The sequence below is a fragment of the Salmo trutta genome, chromosome 12 (assembly GCF_901001165.1).
Source record: "Salmo trutta chromosome 12, fSalTru1.1, whole genome shotgun sequence".
Classification (NCBI taxonomy): Eukaryota; Metazoa; Chordata; class Actinopteri; order Salmoniformes; family Salmonidae; genus Salmo; species Salmo trutta.
The window spans coordinates 54,118,317-54,135,942 of NC_042968.1; the positions used below are offsets into that span (position 1 = coordinate 54,118,317).

Genomic DNA, 17,626 nt, shown 5'->3' on the forward strand with positions numbered 1-17,626 from the left:
TTCATTGTTTAGCTAGCTAGCTGCATGTCTAAACAAAAATACTTCTTATGCAAGTAACAATTTCACTGTACCGTTTACACCTTCTGTATCCTGTGCATGTGACAAATAAACAGACATGGTAATGTGAAGAAAAACATGACCTGCACCAAAGTCCAATTAGGATATAACGTTAGGCCAAAGTGACAGTTTCCAAGTTCTAAAACGTTCTGGTAGAATGGCCTGCATTTATTTCATCACACTCACAACCATAAGCAATTTTCTGTAATTAGCTCACCAATAACGATCTTGTTGTGAGTTTACTAACCAGTAATAACAAATAGAAATTAGCTAAAGTTAAGATGTCAGCTATATGATATGGTCATTATTTGTTTAGCACACTACCATACTCACTCTGTACTCACATGGCCTCAAATTTGAATAATTAAAGAGATGGGTGAGACTAAGGCTTAACTTCTTGGGGCTATGTGGAACGTTAGCGTGCCACCCGTGGCGCACCCTATCAACAGCAGGTGCATTTCAAGAGCGGCAAATTTGAAACCAAATAAATGTCAAAATTCAAATTTCTCAAACATACAACTAACTTACACCCTTTCAAAGATAAACATCTCCTTAATCTAACCACGTTGTCCGATTTCAAAAAGGTTTTATGGCGAAAGCATAAAGTTAGGTTATGTTAGGAGAGTACATTGACAATAGCTGTGTGTAATGTACTGTCGATTCAAAGACAGGCGTCACCAAAACCATAAAATCAGCTAAAATTATGCACTAACCTTTTACAATCTCCATCAGATGACACTCCTAGGACATTATGTTAGACAATGCATGCATTTTTAGTTCTATCAAGTTCATATTTATATCCAAAAACAGCGTTTTACTATGGCGTTGATGTTCAGGAAATCGTTTCCCTCCAATAACCGGCAGTCAAGTCATGACAACAAAATAATTAATTAATATTAGAAAACATTGGTAAAATATTATATTGTCATTCAAAGAATTATAGATTTACATCTCTTGAACGCAATCGACTTGCCAGATTTAAAAATAACCTTACTGGGAAATCACACTTTGCAATAATCTGAGCACTGCGCCCAGAAAAATACGCTTTGCGATACAGACTAACCGCCATGTTGGAGAGATCTAAAATCGAAAATACTATGTAAATAATCCATTACCTTTTGATTGTCTTCATCAGATGTCACTTCCAGGAATCCCAGGTCCATAACGAATGTAGTTGTGTTCAAAAAAGCTCATTATTTATGTCCAAAAAGCTCCGTGTTGTTAGCACATGATCTAAGCCAGCCGGACTTCACTTCACTTCACGAACGGAAAAAATATATTTACGTTCGTTCAAACATGTCAAACGTTGTATCGCATAAATCATTAGTGCCTTTTTTAACCAGAACATGAATAAAATTCAAGGCGGACGATTGCGTTCTCTTTTAACCTCTCTGGCGCATGTGGGACGAACTCGTCCCACCTACGTAACAGCCACTGAAATCCAGTGGCGCGATTTTTGAATCGTTAGAAATACTATTACTTCAATTTCTCAAACATATGACTATTTTACAGCTATTTAAAGACAAGAATCTCGTTAATCTAACCCCACTGTCCGATTTCAAAAAGGCTTTACAACGAAAGCAAAACATTAGATTATGTCAGCAGAGTGCCCAGCCAGAAATAATCAGACACCCATTTTTCAAGCTAGCATATCATGTCACATAAACCCAAACCACAGCTAAATGCAGCACTAACCTTTTATGATCTTCATCAGATGACACACCTAGGACATTGTGTTATACAATACATGCATGTCTGTTCAATCAAGTTCATATTTATATCAAAAAACAGCTTTTTACATTAGCATGTGACGTTCAGAAAAAGCATAACCCCCGCAAACTTCCGGGGAATTTACTAACAGTTTGCTAAATTACTCACGATAAACGTTCACAAAAAGCATAACAATTATTTTAAGAATTATAGATACATTACTCCTTTATGCACTCGATATGTCCGATTTTAAAATAGCTTTTCGGATGAAGCACATTTTGCAATAATCTAAGTACATAGCCCGGCATCACAGGGCTAGCTATTTAGACACCCACCCAGGTCAGCCTCCACCAAAATCACATTTCCTATAAGAAAAATGTTCTTACCTTGCTTGTTCTTCGTCAGAATAAACTGCCAGGACTTCTACTTCAATAACAAATGTTGGTTTGGTCCCAAATAATCCATCGTTATATCCAAACAGCGACGTTTTGTTCGTGAGTTCTAGACACTATCAGAATGCTACATCACGGTCTCGCGCATGGCGCATTGGCGTGACAAAAAATGTCTAAATATTCCATTACCGTACTTCGAAGCATGTCAACCGCTGTTTAAAACCAATTTTTATGCCATTTATCTCGTAGAAAAGTGATAATATTCCGACCGGGAATATGCATTGAGCCTAAACAGCCGAATTAAATTTCTCCTCAGGAGCGAATCGTGCATGCGCCTCATTCAAAGGTCCTCTGATCCGCCACTTACCAAAGGCGATAATGTGTTTCAGCCTGAGGCTGCCTCGTCAACCTTCAGGTATTTCCCGGGTTCTGAGAGCCTATCGGAGCCCTGGGAATTGTCACGTTACAGCTAAGATCCTTACTTTTCAATAAACAGATGCAAGACGCACGACTCCTTGTCAGACAGGGTACTTCCTGCTTGAAACCTTGTCAGGTTTTTGCCTGCCATAGGAGTTCTGTTATACTCACAGACACCATTCAAACAGTTTTAGAAAATTCAGAGTGTTTTCTATCCAAACCTGAACAATAATATGCATATTCTAGCTTCTGAGTTGGTGTAGGAGGCAGTTAAAAATGGGCACATATTTTTTCCAAAATTCTCAATACTGCCCCCTAGCCCAAACAGGTTAAACCGTATTGGAACGAGAGTACCCAACATGAACTTGCGCGCCAGGTGTCTAATGGGCCATCACCGTTCCATGGCTCTTGTTCGGTCAGATCTCACAGTATAAGACTCAAAACACTTTGTAAAGGCTGGTGACATCTAGTGGAAGCAATAGGAAGTGCCAAAACATTCCTCAGCCCCTTTGTTTTTCAATGGCATAGGCTTAAAGTCAATTCAACACATCAGGTATCCACTTCCTGTCAGAATCTGTCTCAGGGTTTTGCCTGCCAAATGAGTTCTGTTATACTCACAGACACCATTCAAACAGTTTTAGAAACTTTAGGGTGTTTTCTATGCATATATAATAAGTATATGCATATTCTAGTTACTGGGTAGGATTAGTAACCAGATTAAATCGGGTACATTTTTTTATCCAGCCGTGAAAATACTGCCCCCTATACCCTAACAGGTTAAGAGCTCCAGAGTGGCGCAGTGGTCTAAGGCACTGCAACAGTCCCTGGTTCGATTCCAGGCTGTATCACATCTGGCCGTGATTGGGAGTCCCATAGGGCGGCGCACAATTGGCCCAGCGTCGTCTGAGTTTGGCTGGGTATAGGCCGTCATTGTAAATAATAATTTGTTCTTAACCTGTTAGGGTATAGGGGGCAGTATTGAGAATTTTTTGAAAAAAGATGTGCCCATTTTTAAATGCCTCCTACACCTACCCAGTAACTACAATATGCATATACTTATTATATATGGATAGAAAACACCCTAAAGTTTCAAAAACTGTTTGAATGGTGTCTGTGAGTATAACAGAACTCATTTGGCAGGCAAAACCCTGAGACAGATTCTGACAGGAAGTGGATACCTGATGTGTTGAATTGACTTTGAGCCTATGCCATTGAAAAACAAAGGGGGTGAATTATATTCTGGCACTTCCTATTGCTTCCACAAGATGTCCCCAGCCTTTACAAAGTGTTTTGAGTGTTCTACAGTGAGATCTGACCGAATAAGAGCCATGGAACGTGATGGTCCATCATTCACCCTGGCGCGCGATTTGATGGTGGGTACTCTCATTCCGAAACGTTTTAAAAGAAAACCCAATGGTCCGCCTTGAATTTTATTCATGTTCTGGTTAAAAAAGGCCCTAATGATTTATGCGATACAACGTTTGACATGTTTGAACGAACGGAAATATATTTTTTCCGTTCTTGAAGTGAAGTGAAGTCCGGCTGGCTTAGATCATGCGCTACAACACGGAGGTTTTTCGACATAAATGATGAGCTTTTTTGAACAAAAATACATTCGTTATGGACCTGGGACTCTTTGGAAGTGACATCTGATGAAGAGAATCAAAGGTAATGGATTATTTATATAGTATTTTCGATTTTAGATTCCTCCAACATGGCGGTTAGTCTGTATCGCGATGCGTATTTGTCTGGCGCAGTGCTCAGATTATTGCAAAGTGTGATCTCCCAGTAAGGTTAATTTAAAATCTGACAAGTCCATTGCGTTCAAGAGATGTAAATCTATAATTCTTTGAATGACAATATAATATTTTAGCAATGTTTTCTAATATTAATTAATTATTTTGTCGTCATGACTTGACTGCCGGTATTGGAGGGAAACGATTTCCTGAACATCAACGCCATAGTAAAACACTGTTTTTAGATATAAATATGAACTTGATAGAACTAAAAATGCATGCATTGTCTAACAAAATGTCCTAGGAGTGTCATCTGATGGAGATTGTAAAAGGTTAGTGCATAATTTTAGCTGATTGTATGGTTTTGGTGAGGCATGTCTTTGAATCGACAATGCATTGCACACAGCTATTGTCAATGTACTCTCCTAACATAACCTAACTTTATGCTTTCCCCGTAAAACCTTTTTGAAATCGGTAAACGTGGTTAGATTAAGAAGATGTTTATCTTTCAAAGGCTGTAAGTTAGTTGTATGTTTGAGAAATTTGAATTTGTACATTTATTTGGTTTCAAATTTGCCGCTCTTGAAATGCACCTGCTGTTGATAGGGTGCGCCACAGGTGGCACGCTAACGTCCCAGGTAGCCTCAAGAAGTTAACTGACTTGCCTAGTTAAATAAAGGTTAAAGAAAAAAAAAGAAAAAAAAAAGAGGATGTGAATGATGCTGAATGGGTGTAGACAAAGAAGTGCTCTCTAGTAGGTGTACAAAAACATTCAAGGGCCATTTTCCAAAAGTGGAGTCACAAGTTTATCAAAGCAGAATTGTTCTTCAACTGTAGCGTATGATATACCATTTTCTAGCGAGTCTTTAATTTTATCCAATGTAAAAAACAGCTAACAATCACCACACAAAACATCTTTCCCAAACTGTAGGCAACTGTTCTGGCCTTCCCTTCTCTTTATTTTCAACTCTCCATTTCGCAGCTTTTCTCTTATGGAATTAAACTCTGGCAATTGCTGTGTATTTGGCGTGTGTACAGTTAGGGCCCTAAAGCTTAGGCTTACGCACCAACATCAGTTTTCTCTTTATTCAAAACCGCCCACCAGCCCTTCATCCACACAATATTTCTTGACCCTAAACCCACTCGCCCCGGGATATAACCTCAGGTATTGCGAGTTATGAGTCAACCTGCGCATCACTAGTGTGTATGCGCTCATGTGTGTTTGCCCTGACCAAAGGTTATTGATCGTGGTGTTTGCATAACTCTTGTCCCACTGCGTTTTGAACATAAAGAGGCCATAGTCCTGGGAAGCAACTCCATGCGCACGAGCATGCGCACACGCACACAGACACACACACAGTCTCTTACCTTGTGTACACTCCTAGGGTTCTCCAGCCACGCGTAGTACATCTCTTCCACATAATTAGAACTAGTCCCATTCAGAAAAGGCTCGGCCGACACCGACGCAGTGTAACTCCTCATTGGCTGAAACGTCCTCAAAGCCCCTCCCACTGCTGCCAACCTGGCCTGTGATTGGCTCTTGGCTGTCTGGGGGGCCGTGATAGGCCGTAGCCTAACAACCGTAGTCCTTAAGCGGTGCATGGTAGCCTATCAGCAGTGGCTCCTCTCGCTAAACCTGGAAGTAGATCAAAAACACCTGTCGCCAGGACACGTCAGGATTAGGAGGAAGTTATCCTCTAGATGCTGATTTTAGTTCAGTTGTGTGCTTCCCTCCTGAGATTAAGATTGAGATTGGAGGAGGGGCAGCTGATCCTGGATCTGGGGCCTACAGGAAACTTCTTTCAGGAGCACGGAACACACAGAGTACAGGGTGTCCTCTCTCTACTGCTTTCTTTTACTCTCTCTCACTCGTTGTCTCAGGGGGTTTTTGGTCCAGTCCTGTAAATCGTCATTTCCTCAGGCTGTGAAGAGAGAGATTACATAATCAGACAGACACACAGGCATACTTCCCAGTTCCCACTGACCCAGCCTGTGCTGTGTGCACATGTAACACGTTTATGAAATGGGCTGGATCATATATCATTATTTATGTATTTAGACCAGGCTGCCTAAATGGCAAATAAGAGTCTGCTAAAAAAAAAGACCTTAGTCACATTCACACACTCCTCCACACACACGTAGACCTACACATACACACAAATAGGCTGAAACACACACACACACACACACACACACACACACACACACACACACACACACACACACACACACACACACACACACACACACACACACACACACACACACACACACACACTGTTTCAATATTGAAATTCGATCTCTAGCTGTCCCATAGTAATGAATGTGTCGGGAGTCGGGATGAGCCAGTCAGGCAAGAAGTTTTTCTCAGCCAGTCGAAATCATAATTCAGCATAATTTTTAGGGATACATACAAAGAAATGTCAATACAATATTTCAGTCTTCTGTGATGTATATCCCAGTAACCGGAAGGTTGCTGGATCAAATCCCACAGCTGACAAGTTAAAAATTGTTCTGCCCCTGAGCAAGGCAGTTAACCCACTGTTCCCCGGACGCCGAAGACGTCGATTAAGGCAGCCCCCCGCACCTCTCTGATTCATAGTTTTGATGTCTTCACTATTAGAAAATAGTAAAAATGAAAATAAACCCTGGAATGAGTAGGTGTGTCCAAACTTTTGACTGGTACTGTATGTGAGGTGTATACTTTTGTTTCAGAGTAGATTTGTTTAAGACTATCAAGAAACACTCTGGGTGACCCTGATTTAGCCCACTGTAGTATAAGGTGAAACAAACTCAAGTGCAGCTACTGTAAATCTCGTAAAACTGCTGTGTAAGTTCTAACCTGCAACGAAAAAGTAAATTCCGGTCGTAGCTGTATCGAAGTACTGTGTTATTAGGGAGTTCCAATCATCAACGATCAGCTGATAATCCATCCTCTTTTCCTAATGTCAATCATGTCTCCTAAGGTCTAAGGGCCTGGGTTTCTACTAAGCTAACATATCAAATTGTTTTAAGATGGTCATACCGAGGATCATTTAGCTATTTGATTTTGACCCCTGTAAGTATCCCAAAAATATATGTAAAAAAACATATTTTTCAATTTGAGCACCTGCCCCCTGAAAGGTCTCTGCACAGCCCTGGAGCCCAGAAAATGCTGTGCTAAACTGTGTACAGTCGTGGCCAAATGTTTTGAGAATGACACAAATAATAATTTTCACAAAGTCTGCTGCCTCAGTTTGTATGATGGCAATTTGCATATACTCCAGAATGTTATGAAGAGTGATCAGATGAATTGCAATTAATTACAAAGTCCCTCTTTGCCATGCAAATGAACTGAATCCCCAAAAAACATTTCCACTGCATTTCAGCCCTGCCACAAAAGGACCAGCTGACATCATGTCAGTGATTCTCTCGTTAACACAGGTGTGAGTGTTGACGAGGACAAGGCTGGAGATCACTCTGTCATGCTGATTGACTTTCAATAACAGACTGTAAGCTTCAAAAGGAGGGTGGTGCTTGGAATCATTGTTCTTCCTCTGTCAAGCATGGTTACCAGCATGTGCCGTCATCATTGCACGTGCCGTCATCATTGCTTTGCACAAAAATGGCTTCACAGGCAATGATATTGCTGCCAGTAAGATTGCACCTAAATCATCCATTTATCGGATCATCAAGAACTTCACGGAGAGCGGTTCAATTGTTGTGAAGAAGGCTTCAGGGCGCCCAAGAAAGTCCAGCAAGCGCCAGGACCGTCTACTAAAGTTGATTCAGCTGCGGGATCGGGGCACCACCAGTACAGAGCTTGCTCAGGAATAGCAGCAGGCAGGTGTGAGTGCATCTGCACGCACAGTGAGACGAAGACTTTTGGAGGATGGCCAGGTGTCAAGAAGGGCAGCAAAGAAGCCACTTATCTCCAGGAAAAACATCAGGGACAGACTGATATTCTGCAAAAGGGATTGGACTGCTGAGGACTGGGGTAAAGTCATTTTCTTTGATGAATCCCCTTTCCGATTGTTTGGGGCATCCGGAAAAATGCTTGTCCGGAGAAGACAAGGTGAGCGCTACCATCAGTCCTGTGTCATGCCAACAGTAAGGCATACTGAGACCATTCATGTGTGGGATTGCTTCTCAGCCAAAGGAGTGGGCTCACTCACAATTTTGCCTAAGAACACAGCCATGAATAAAGAATGGTACCAACACATCCTCCGAGAGCAACTTCTCCCAACCATCCAGGAACAGTTTGGTGACGAACAATGCCTTTTCCAGCATGATGGAGCACCTTGCCATAAGGCAAAAGTGATAACTAAGTGGCTAGGGGAACAAAACATCAATATTTTGGGTCCATGGCCAGGAAACTCCCCAGACCTTAATCCCATTGAGAACTTGTGGTCAATCCTCAAGAGGTGGGTGGACAAACAAAACCCCACAAATTCTGACAACTACAGGCATTGATTATGCAAGAATGGGCTGCCATCAGTCAGGATCTGGCCCAGAAGTTAATTGACAGCATGCCAGAGCGGATTGCAGAGGTCTTGAAAAAGAAGGGTCAACACTGCAAATATTGACTCTTTGCATCAACTTCATGTAATTGTCAATAAAAGCCTTTGGCACTTATGAAATGCTTGTAATTACACTTCTGTATTCCATAGTAACATCTGACAAAAATATCTAAAGACACTGAGGCAGCAAACTTTGGAAATTAATATTTGGTGTCATTCTTAAAACTTTTGGCCACGACTGTACAGCCAGTCAGTAGCATGTCAAAACACATGCAGTGGCGTGTAGTTATGGATGCCAAGGGAAGCCAGGCTTCCCAAAATACTTGACCAATTAAACATTTAAAATGATAAAACTATTTATCTTTCATCTCTCTGTGTTCTCAGAATTTTCCTTCAATTATCTGAATCTATATCTCACCGGAGAAATCATCAGAGTGAGGGAAACAGTGCCCCTCTGTCTCAGTATGTGTAGTGCATGTATCTCATGCTGTCTGGACAAAGAGTATGACATGTTGCCAACATAGCATTTGATTGATGCCAGCATGCATTTGGCGTCCCTTTGATAAAACAATTATAAAATAATTTGCAAAACAGCATTGAGCTGAGCTCAACTGTGGGTAGTCCTGGCGCAGCAAAACCACCCCCCAAGGGAGGCCAGGTTGGATTTGGCTTCACACCAATCAAATGACATCAAAAGCAAATGTAAATGTCAGAAAAACGTGTCTGTTTCTGGTCTGCTTGTGTTGTTGTACTGCAGTAGCTAGCTAGCTAAAATCGTCCCTTTCCTAAGCCATGGATGGAGAGGGGGATTTGGACTTCTGGTTTTGACTTAATTCTCCGTACAGGCCAATGATTATAACGGTGTGAGACAATTGAAGTTCAATATGTAGCCTAGATGTTGCCTAGTAGGCTGACGTTAACTAGCTAGCTAACTTAGCTGGTTCATTGTTGCCCATGTGAGGAAGCTAAAGCCGATTTACAGTACACTTGATCCAGCAATGAGGTCCAGAGAATCCGTACGGAGGGTGTGACACAATTGCAGAGCCTCCAGAGGCTTGCGGTGGCCAAATCATGCTCGGTGCACCTCCCAAATTTTAAAACAATGCGGAGGGCTTCGTATAGTTCCGCATTGACATGATTGGTTGACTGTAGGTGGGGGCGGTCTGTCTTGTATAAACACAAACTCACTTCCTTGACAACTTCCTTCACAACAGCTCTGCTCTGCAAGAAGTATGAATGCCCTGACTTCTGCAGAGGCTGCATTGCAATAAATGCTGTATGGCCAATACAGAACCCAGAATGACCATAAATTGTCTTTTATGCCCGATGTCCACCAGATATATATGCATTATGTCTTGCCCACATTTTCCGTACTAACACACATGTGCTTCGCTTTTCAACTAGCTAAAAGGGGACAGAGTAACACAGCGGTCTATGGCACTGCATCACAGTGCTAGAGGCGTCACTACAGACCCGGGTTCGATCCGGGCTGTATCACAACCGGCCGTGATCCAGGTTAGGGGAGGGTTTGGCCGGGGGTAGGCCATCATTGTAAATAAGAATTTGTTCTTAACTGACTTACCTAGTTAAATAAATAAAATTCAAATAAAAAAGCTAGCTAGTTTGTGTGTGTGTGTGTGTGTATACACACTTCTGTTTTGACCACTGCACCGTAAATCAACACACAAGTTGAAAATATTAAACAAAAACTAAAAGTGTGTACTAGGCCTACTGTATGACAGTCTTTCATGTTGTGAGGAGGATGGCATTGGCTTCTAGTCTACAAGTAAGGGTAGGTCCATATGTTTTTTTTTACTTGAGCACACACACAGAAATCCGTACCATAGACAGCCACATGTTATTTAGCAACATTGATTGGACTAAATTGTTTTTGGTATCTTTAAGTTTGTTTTAACTATATTAGACTAAGTGTATATCCTTGTTGATTGAATAATGTTTAAGTTGAAATTGTTCTGGAATAGGTAGTGCTCCTGTCTCTCAGTGGTTCTAAATCAGTAGTTGTTCAGTAAACTGTCGGAAACATCTACTTGCTTGACCATGCTGTAGGTCATGTAACTGTTTGTTACATGCAATATTTGCTTTGTGGACTTCACCGGACAGATGTTGTTCTCCGTTTTTGGGATGAAACAAACATATGTGTGGTTGAATTTATTCCACCACTGTGTGACTGTTGTTTTTGTTGTTGTGTCTGCCAATTATATAGCACTGTGGCATATGAACGAATGGGTTATAGAGCAAGCAACGCAATTATCACATAGGTTGAAATATGGCTTTTTTTTGCTGGCTTGGCTTCCCCAGTGAAGCCAAGTAGCTGACACACATGATGCACGCACAAAGCGCAATGCAAGGTCACGTGTTGGGTAGTCTATACTTGGCTGGAAAACATATAATTCATGCTTTTAGATTTATATATAAATAAATAAAGGACCCGGTAAATGTATATTTTTAGACAAATAAGAAAACTGCAATACCCACGAGTTCGACAACCTATAGACACGGTCTAAAAAGCTTTGACTGGCTGGTTTTACTCAAATAACGCAATAATACTTTTAGAAAGCGCCTACTGTACTTACTTTGCGCGACTTCGAGGCTTTTCGTAGGCTACTAGCTTTTAACTTGCTTGCTAGACGCCTTCTGAGACTGTTCTCACCGTATGTCTCTTCTGTAAACTGGCTGGCAGGCTTTCTTATCGCACTGTCCGACTCAAGCGCTGATATGCGTCACTGTTACGTCATCCTTGTAGGAGAGGAGCGAGGTGCACACATGTTCTGCTTTCTTTATGTAAGAGATAAGGTACATGCGATCTACTTATTATTGGACAGTTCAACGTCTAGTTTAGATTACATGTTGGTTGAGTTGTCAACTAACACGAATTCAACGTGAAATCATTAAAACAGGGTCTATCTGCAGACTACGTTTGCTACATGACCGCGTCACTTACTACCTGCCGCGCCCACTCTCATTGATGCTGCAAGCTAGTCAGGACACCGGCACACAGTGTCCTTTCGCCCCCGACTGCCGAGCACTGCTTTGCCAGCGTTATTTTAACGTTACGGTGAGGGTAATCACTATGCGGTGGTGGGTTGGCTACACTAGCTAGCTACTTCCTCGCCGTAACGGTAACAGAACTGCGGGAAAGCAGTGCTTGGCAGGCAGGGGTGAAGGACACTGTGTACACAAATCTATTTTTTAAATAACCCAAGACAGAGCACAGCCTGTCGTTTCCAATTGGAGCAAATTAATCATAGTGGGCAGAACAAGCAAGGAGGTGGGCAGAGCCAAGCACGAGCTTGCGAGATTCTATTGGAACGTTCTAGCATGCATTTGCATATTCCCATTAGGGAACGCCTACTTTATGAAGCGCACGTTTGCAACAATTCGCTCTTGCACCTATAAACAACGCCATTTTTGTAAACTTTGATAAAGGGTAAAGTCTACAAAACGTGGTCCACTCTGTTCATAACATATTGTAATGAAACAGCAGAGAGCAGGTCTCGAACCCTCGACGTTCTAGCTCAAGGTCCGGGGCGTTATCGACTGTGCCGCAAAAGCATGCTTTAATGCTTTAATATTCTAGTTTTAGGAACAAAGAACTGTATTGAGATCAAATGTTTCATCGATGAGAAAATTAATAGAATGTCGGCTAAAATCCATATTGCTCCATCTTCTCCCACTGCCGGCCCCTGGGCTTCCTATCATCACCATGGTGAGTGGAAACGCCAACCGGATGCTTCAGATTTGTACATCCGGTGAAACATTGCTAATTGTTCCATCTGTGGTGTACCTGTCCTAGCTAGCTACTTTCCTCGTCGTAGCATTAACAGAAGGATACTGGGCGAAGGATACTGTCTACCGGTGGCCCCTAGCTAGCTAGCAGCCTGCAGATAGACATTGGGGGGGAAAATGCGAAATTCTCTTACTTGAGGACTTTTTGCAAATCCAATCAGAGTTTTTGCCCTGTGGGAGGAGGGTATATTTGGGCAGAAGAACATAAGATTTTCTGCCATAAATGCATAATCTAAAGGCCCAGAACAGTCAAAAACATGATTTCTTGTGTTTTGTATATATTTCCACAATATGAGGTTGGAATAATACTGTGAAATTTGGTGGGATGGTGTTTAGGCCTGCCTGGCGACATCACCAGGTGGTAAATTCATTAATAGACCAATAACATCCAGTTTTCCCCTCCCAACTCAGACCACTCATAGACAGTACTAGCTAAATTATTGTTTGAGAAATTGCTCTTTGCTAAGAAGCTGTTGTTGTTTCTTTTTGACAACTTTAATTGAAAACAATCAAAGTAAGTTACTTAATTGTTATCCAGAAATTATTTGATATTGAGATAAAAATGGCTGCATTTGACCTTTAACAGCAGTAAGTGTAACCTTGTGCTTCAAAAAAATGTGCGATGTAGCCTTTAATTAATAATGATATTGTAACAAAGTCATAAAATTGGTGTGTACACGTGTAGCTTTTAATATAGAATAATAAGGAGTGTACTTGTCTTTTATTGGTGATAAACTGGGCATGGACAGGTTTCTCACACTAAACTCTGTCGGCATTCACTGATCCATTCCAGTTGATCTGATCAATTACCTATTTAGGGGTATTCAACCTTTTCTTGCCCAGGGACCCCCTCCCAGGCAAACCGGTGACCCAGATCGTACGTTAGCAAAACAATTATCATCAGGTACGATAATGGCAAGGATAAGTAAACAACATTTAAAAATGAAGATTTGGTAGATATTTTTTCATTATTTTGACCTCCCCACATTATAATTGGAAGAGGAAGTGTAAAAAAACACACACACACAAGGTTTCAGCCAATAGTGCTTATTCTGCTCCCAATATGATTTAGCAGATGTGTGTTTCCCTTGGTGTCAGGAAGAGATCCAGACACAGCTGTTCTTAGCATTGACAAGAGTTCTCTTTATTGGTAACATATTGTATAACACCTCAACACACATCATTGTTATAGAGGAATGCTCATTGGAAGAACAGAATTCATCGTCAATGAAGAAGAACCAAGAAGAGAAATATTGGATTCACATTTACAAACTCATCTTGTGAAAGTGGATGATGTGAGTCTTGATGGCAAGCCCATAGTTGACTCTCTACAGAGGACTTAAAATCAAGGTTAGGACTAACAGGACTCTACTAATACTGGAGCGGTTGGCTTTATGTAACTAGAGGGGGATTGGACGAATATACACGCACACAAACAGTTTTCGTTTCATCAATGACCGTGTGAGGTAATGCCATCTCTCTGAGTGACCTTAACCTGAAGGTGTTAGCTGGCCTGATTAGCTCTGATCCTATTACTGAGACTACACAGGTGAGGGACTACTGGAAAAACACAAAGTGCATGGCCCTGTGTGTGACTGGAGCCTTAAAGTGTGTGTATGCCAGGGCAAGTCTTAGGACAAGCCCAAATGTTTAACCCAATTTCTAAACCTTTTAGATCAAGCTGCTTCAGTGTATATGGTGGCTCCCCCTAGGGGTCCTAGGATTAAGTGCATTGCCAGACAGCAAGGCAAGTCAACAGGGAGGGAGGGACACTATATACTGGTACACTCTACTGAACCACACGATGTGCAGGTTGTTGTTCCAGCCCAGCACTGATGCACCCGATTCAACTCATCAATTAACAATCAAGCCCTTGATTAGGTGAATCAGGTGTGTTAGTGCTGGGCTGGAACAAAAGCCTGCAGTGCACACCATGTGGGTCCCCTGGACCAGGGGCTTCATTTATAAAAGTTCTAAGTTGCTATATTACATTTCTGCCATCACACAATTGTATAATCATTTCTTAAAATATGATTAAATGTCAACACCCAGTTGTTCACAAAAAAAGCACTTTTCATTTATAAATCACAAAACTTAATGCAAAATCTATGTAAATTGCATATTGTCATCACATCGTTGATGTGGATTTTGCCATATGGACAATTTATGATCAAATCTGTGCGTACTAACATTTTATAAATGATGCCCCTGGATATATATATATATATAGGTACCATATCTGTTCACAATAAAATCAAACCAATAACCATATGAAACTGTTAGTGACCAACCCATTCTGCCTCAGCAATAAAGCCTGTACAAAAGCATGTTTATCAGCATCATCATTACACATTTGTCATCATTATCGTCATCATCCTCATCATCATGACGGTATACTCTCCAGACAAAAATACTTTGATGTACTTTACAAAGCTCAGAAAATAGACATAGGAGTTCATAGATCACCAGCATTCAGTAAAAAATCCACACAATTAACAATAACACCAAATGTATCGTCATGTTTCAAATTCATGCAAATAATGCAGTGTAGTCACCACAATGAAACTGTAGCATAGTGTGTAATCATTTAAAACGTAAGGTATAGTCAGTGATTATTTGCAATGCTCAACACACAGATAATCAAGTATAAGAACAACAATATAGAAAGGTGCATGCTGCATCGCCTTCCCTCGTCTTCTCGCGCCAAAGGGGTGGGGTAGGGGTGCGGGAGCATACAGTTCATTAGAGGGTAGCCTGTTTCCATATTTCGGAATAAAAGACAAGCAAAACAGCAGGAAAAACACACAACTACACTAATCCAGTGGGTTTGTTATGCAATGTGTGGTCAGTTCATACACCAGCTAACTTAAACTTTACAGAAAGTACGCAATGCAAAAATGCCATTAGCTACGGAAAATGTCCGTTCTTCGTACTTGCATCATGAAAATAAGCAGGAAAAAATGCAAGCCCGCAAATTGTAACTCAACACCATTTTGAGTAGCTAATTTTGGTATGCGGGCATGTGTTAAGTAAAAATTTGACTTCACTGGAGGAGAACAACTCAACAATATTCACTGGGAATAACACTGGGAATAACACTGGAGAAGTCATGCTTGCCTTTAAGAACAAACCAGGGACAAACCACTTTAAAGAGTTTCAACTGGACCATTAAAGATAGTGTACAGTTTCAATATAACAACAACAACAACTTACTTGCTGCAATAATAGTAATAATAATAATAACAACAATAGTAGTAATAGTAATAATATAAATAATAATACAGTAATACACTTGATTTAAACTGTAGGTCCTATATGTATGTGTGCCAGGGGTGGGTCTATAGCAGAGGTAGAGAGGGAGAGGAGAGCTTGAATACAGGACTGTTGGTTTGAGTCTGAAAACATTTCTAATGGAGTAGCAGTCAGATGCTGCAGCTTGTGTGTGTGTGTCCGTCCAGGAGGGGTTGAGGTTGTGTGTTGTTGCGCTGCAGTAGCATGCACTGGCATTAGGGAGCGCTGCAATGATGGGGGGGGCAGGTATCTCTCTCCATCCTCCTCTCCTCTCTTTCTCCCTTTCCCCTCTCTCTTACTCCTCCTGGAAGGACAAAAGCACACACACACGTATACAGTGAGTGAGTAAGAGAGTAAGAGAATGAGTGTGTGCGTGGTTTTGTGCGTGTGTGTGTTTATGTGTACCAGTTTACTGCTGCAGCGGTGCGGCCGGTGCTCCAGAGCAGTGGAAGTGAACGTTCTGCCACTTGCTCTCCCGGCGATGCCACACCCTCGTCTCCTCTGATTGGCTGGAGCGTGGGCGGCCTGTGCCATCGACAAATTGCGTGAGCCGGATGTAGGCAATGCAGGCGGCGTCTTCACCAATCAGGTGGACGTGAGGGTTGAGGATGGTGGTGTGGATGGGCTTACTGTTCTTAGAGAGAACTAGAGGGAGAAATAGATGTGTTTAAGGTTGTATAATAGTTGTGTAGTTGTTGTGTGGTGGGGGGGCGAGAAAGGTTTGTTTGTAGTACCTGTTGTTTGTGGTTGTGTAATGGTTGTCTTACGGTTGTCTACACTTGTTGTCTTATTATGGTTGTATAATGGTTGTGTAGTAGTTGTGTAGTGGTTGTGTAATACTTGTCTTACGGTTGTCGAAGTAGAACCGGTGAAAGTCCATGCCCTCCACTAGGTTCCCCAGGGCCTCTGGCTCAAATGACGTCAGGCATGGGTCACAGATCTTCCTGTTGAAAACACACAACACAATACATCCGCTCACAACAAATCAGCTCAAAGCAACAGCTCAGGCTACAATGGCAGTCATACAATTTCAGTTTAGAACCTCTAGTTGTAGGGTGATGGTGAGGTGCAGAATGGGAGTTGTATTGTTATAGTGAGGTGCAGGCTAGGAGTAATAGGGCACCATTTTGCCTTAGCTAAAATGCTAAGATCTCTGGCAAAATTACCTTATTACGCACAATAATATAGCAGACATTATTAGGGTGAGGTGCAGTCTGGGAGTTGCAGTGTTGGGGCCAGGTGCAGGCTCAGATGTGTAGTGTTATGGTAAGGTTCAGGCTGCGAGTTGTAGTGTACTCACGCGTAGGCCTCAAAGTCTCCATTGTTGACAGCTTCAATCAGCTGCTCAGTGATCTTGATGATCTCCTGTTTTCGCACTGCAGAGGGAACCAATAACATAGTGGCCACAGGTACGGGACAGTACAACGGTTGAAAAACACATTGTTACACTCTCGAACACAGCAGAAGCTCACACACATACTGTACATTCACACATACAAAACATAGTCACACACTCACAAACACACACTGCATTGTGTAACTCAACTACAGAGTGAGGGTTGTTGTCATAGCAGAGTTACTCACCAGACTGCTTGCTATTCATGTTGGCAAATCCTGTCATTCATCTCTCTCTCTTTTTATTGCTCTCTCATTGCCATCTCATCCTCTGAGCCTCGCATAAGTACACTCACACACCCTTTCCTAGCATGGTATACAC

The 17,626-nt window shown here is 41.7% G+C and overlaps 2 protein-coding genes across 7 annotated transcripts in view; both read right to left on the reverse strand.

Annotated features, from left to right (window-relative positions):
* The window catches only part of LOC115203792 (2-oxoglutarate dehydrogenase, mitochondrial), a 54,267-nt gene extending 42,633 nt beyond the window's left edge, over positions 1 to 11,634 (reverse strand). For 2 of the 3 annotated variants that reach the window (XM_029768788.1, XM_029768787.1), the window contains exons 1-2: positions 11,406 to 11,634; positions 5,681 to 6,234 (exon numbers count right to left, since the gene is read on the reverse strand). In XM_029768788.1, coding sequence (XP_029624648.1) covers positions 5,681 to 5,914 — 234 coding nt within the window. In that variant the 5' untranslated portion in view covers positions 5,915 to 6,234; positions 11,406 to 11,634. The remainder of the gene's footprint in view (positions 1 to 5,680; positions 6,235 to 11,405) is intronic. The other variant, XM_029768789.1, reaches the window with a different exon arrangement.
* Positions 11,635 to 13,740: 2,106 nt separating this feature from the next.
* The window catches only part of LOC115203793 (calcium/calmodulin-dependent protein kinase type II subunit beta), a 61,660-nt gene continuing 57,774 nt past the window's right edge, over positions 13,741 to 17,626 (reverse strand). For all 4 annotated transcript variants that reach the window (XM_029768794.1, XM_029768795.1, XM_029768793.1 and 1 more), the window contains 4 exons: positions 17,210 to 17,285; positions 16,759 to 16,853; positions 16,315 to 16,554; positions 13,741 to 16,213 (listed from right to left, as the gene is read on the reverse strand). In XM_029768794.1, the coding sequence (XP_029624654.1) occupies positions 16,319 to 16,554; positions 16,759 to 16,853; positions 17,210 to 17,285 (407 nt within the window). In that variant the 3' untranslated portion in view covers positions 13,741 to 16,213; positions 16,315 to 16,318. The remainder of the gene's footprint in view (positions 16,214 to 16,314; positions 16,555 to 16,758; positions 16,854 to 17,209; positions 17,286 to 17,626) is intronic.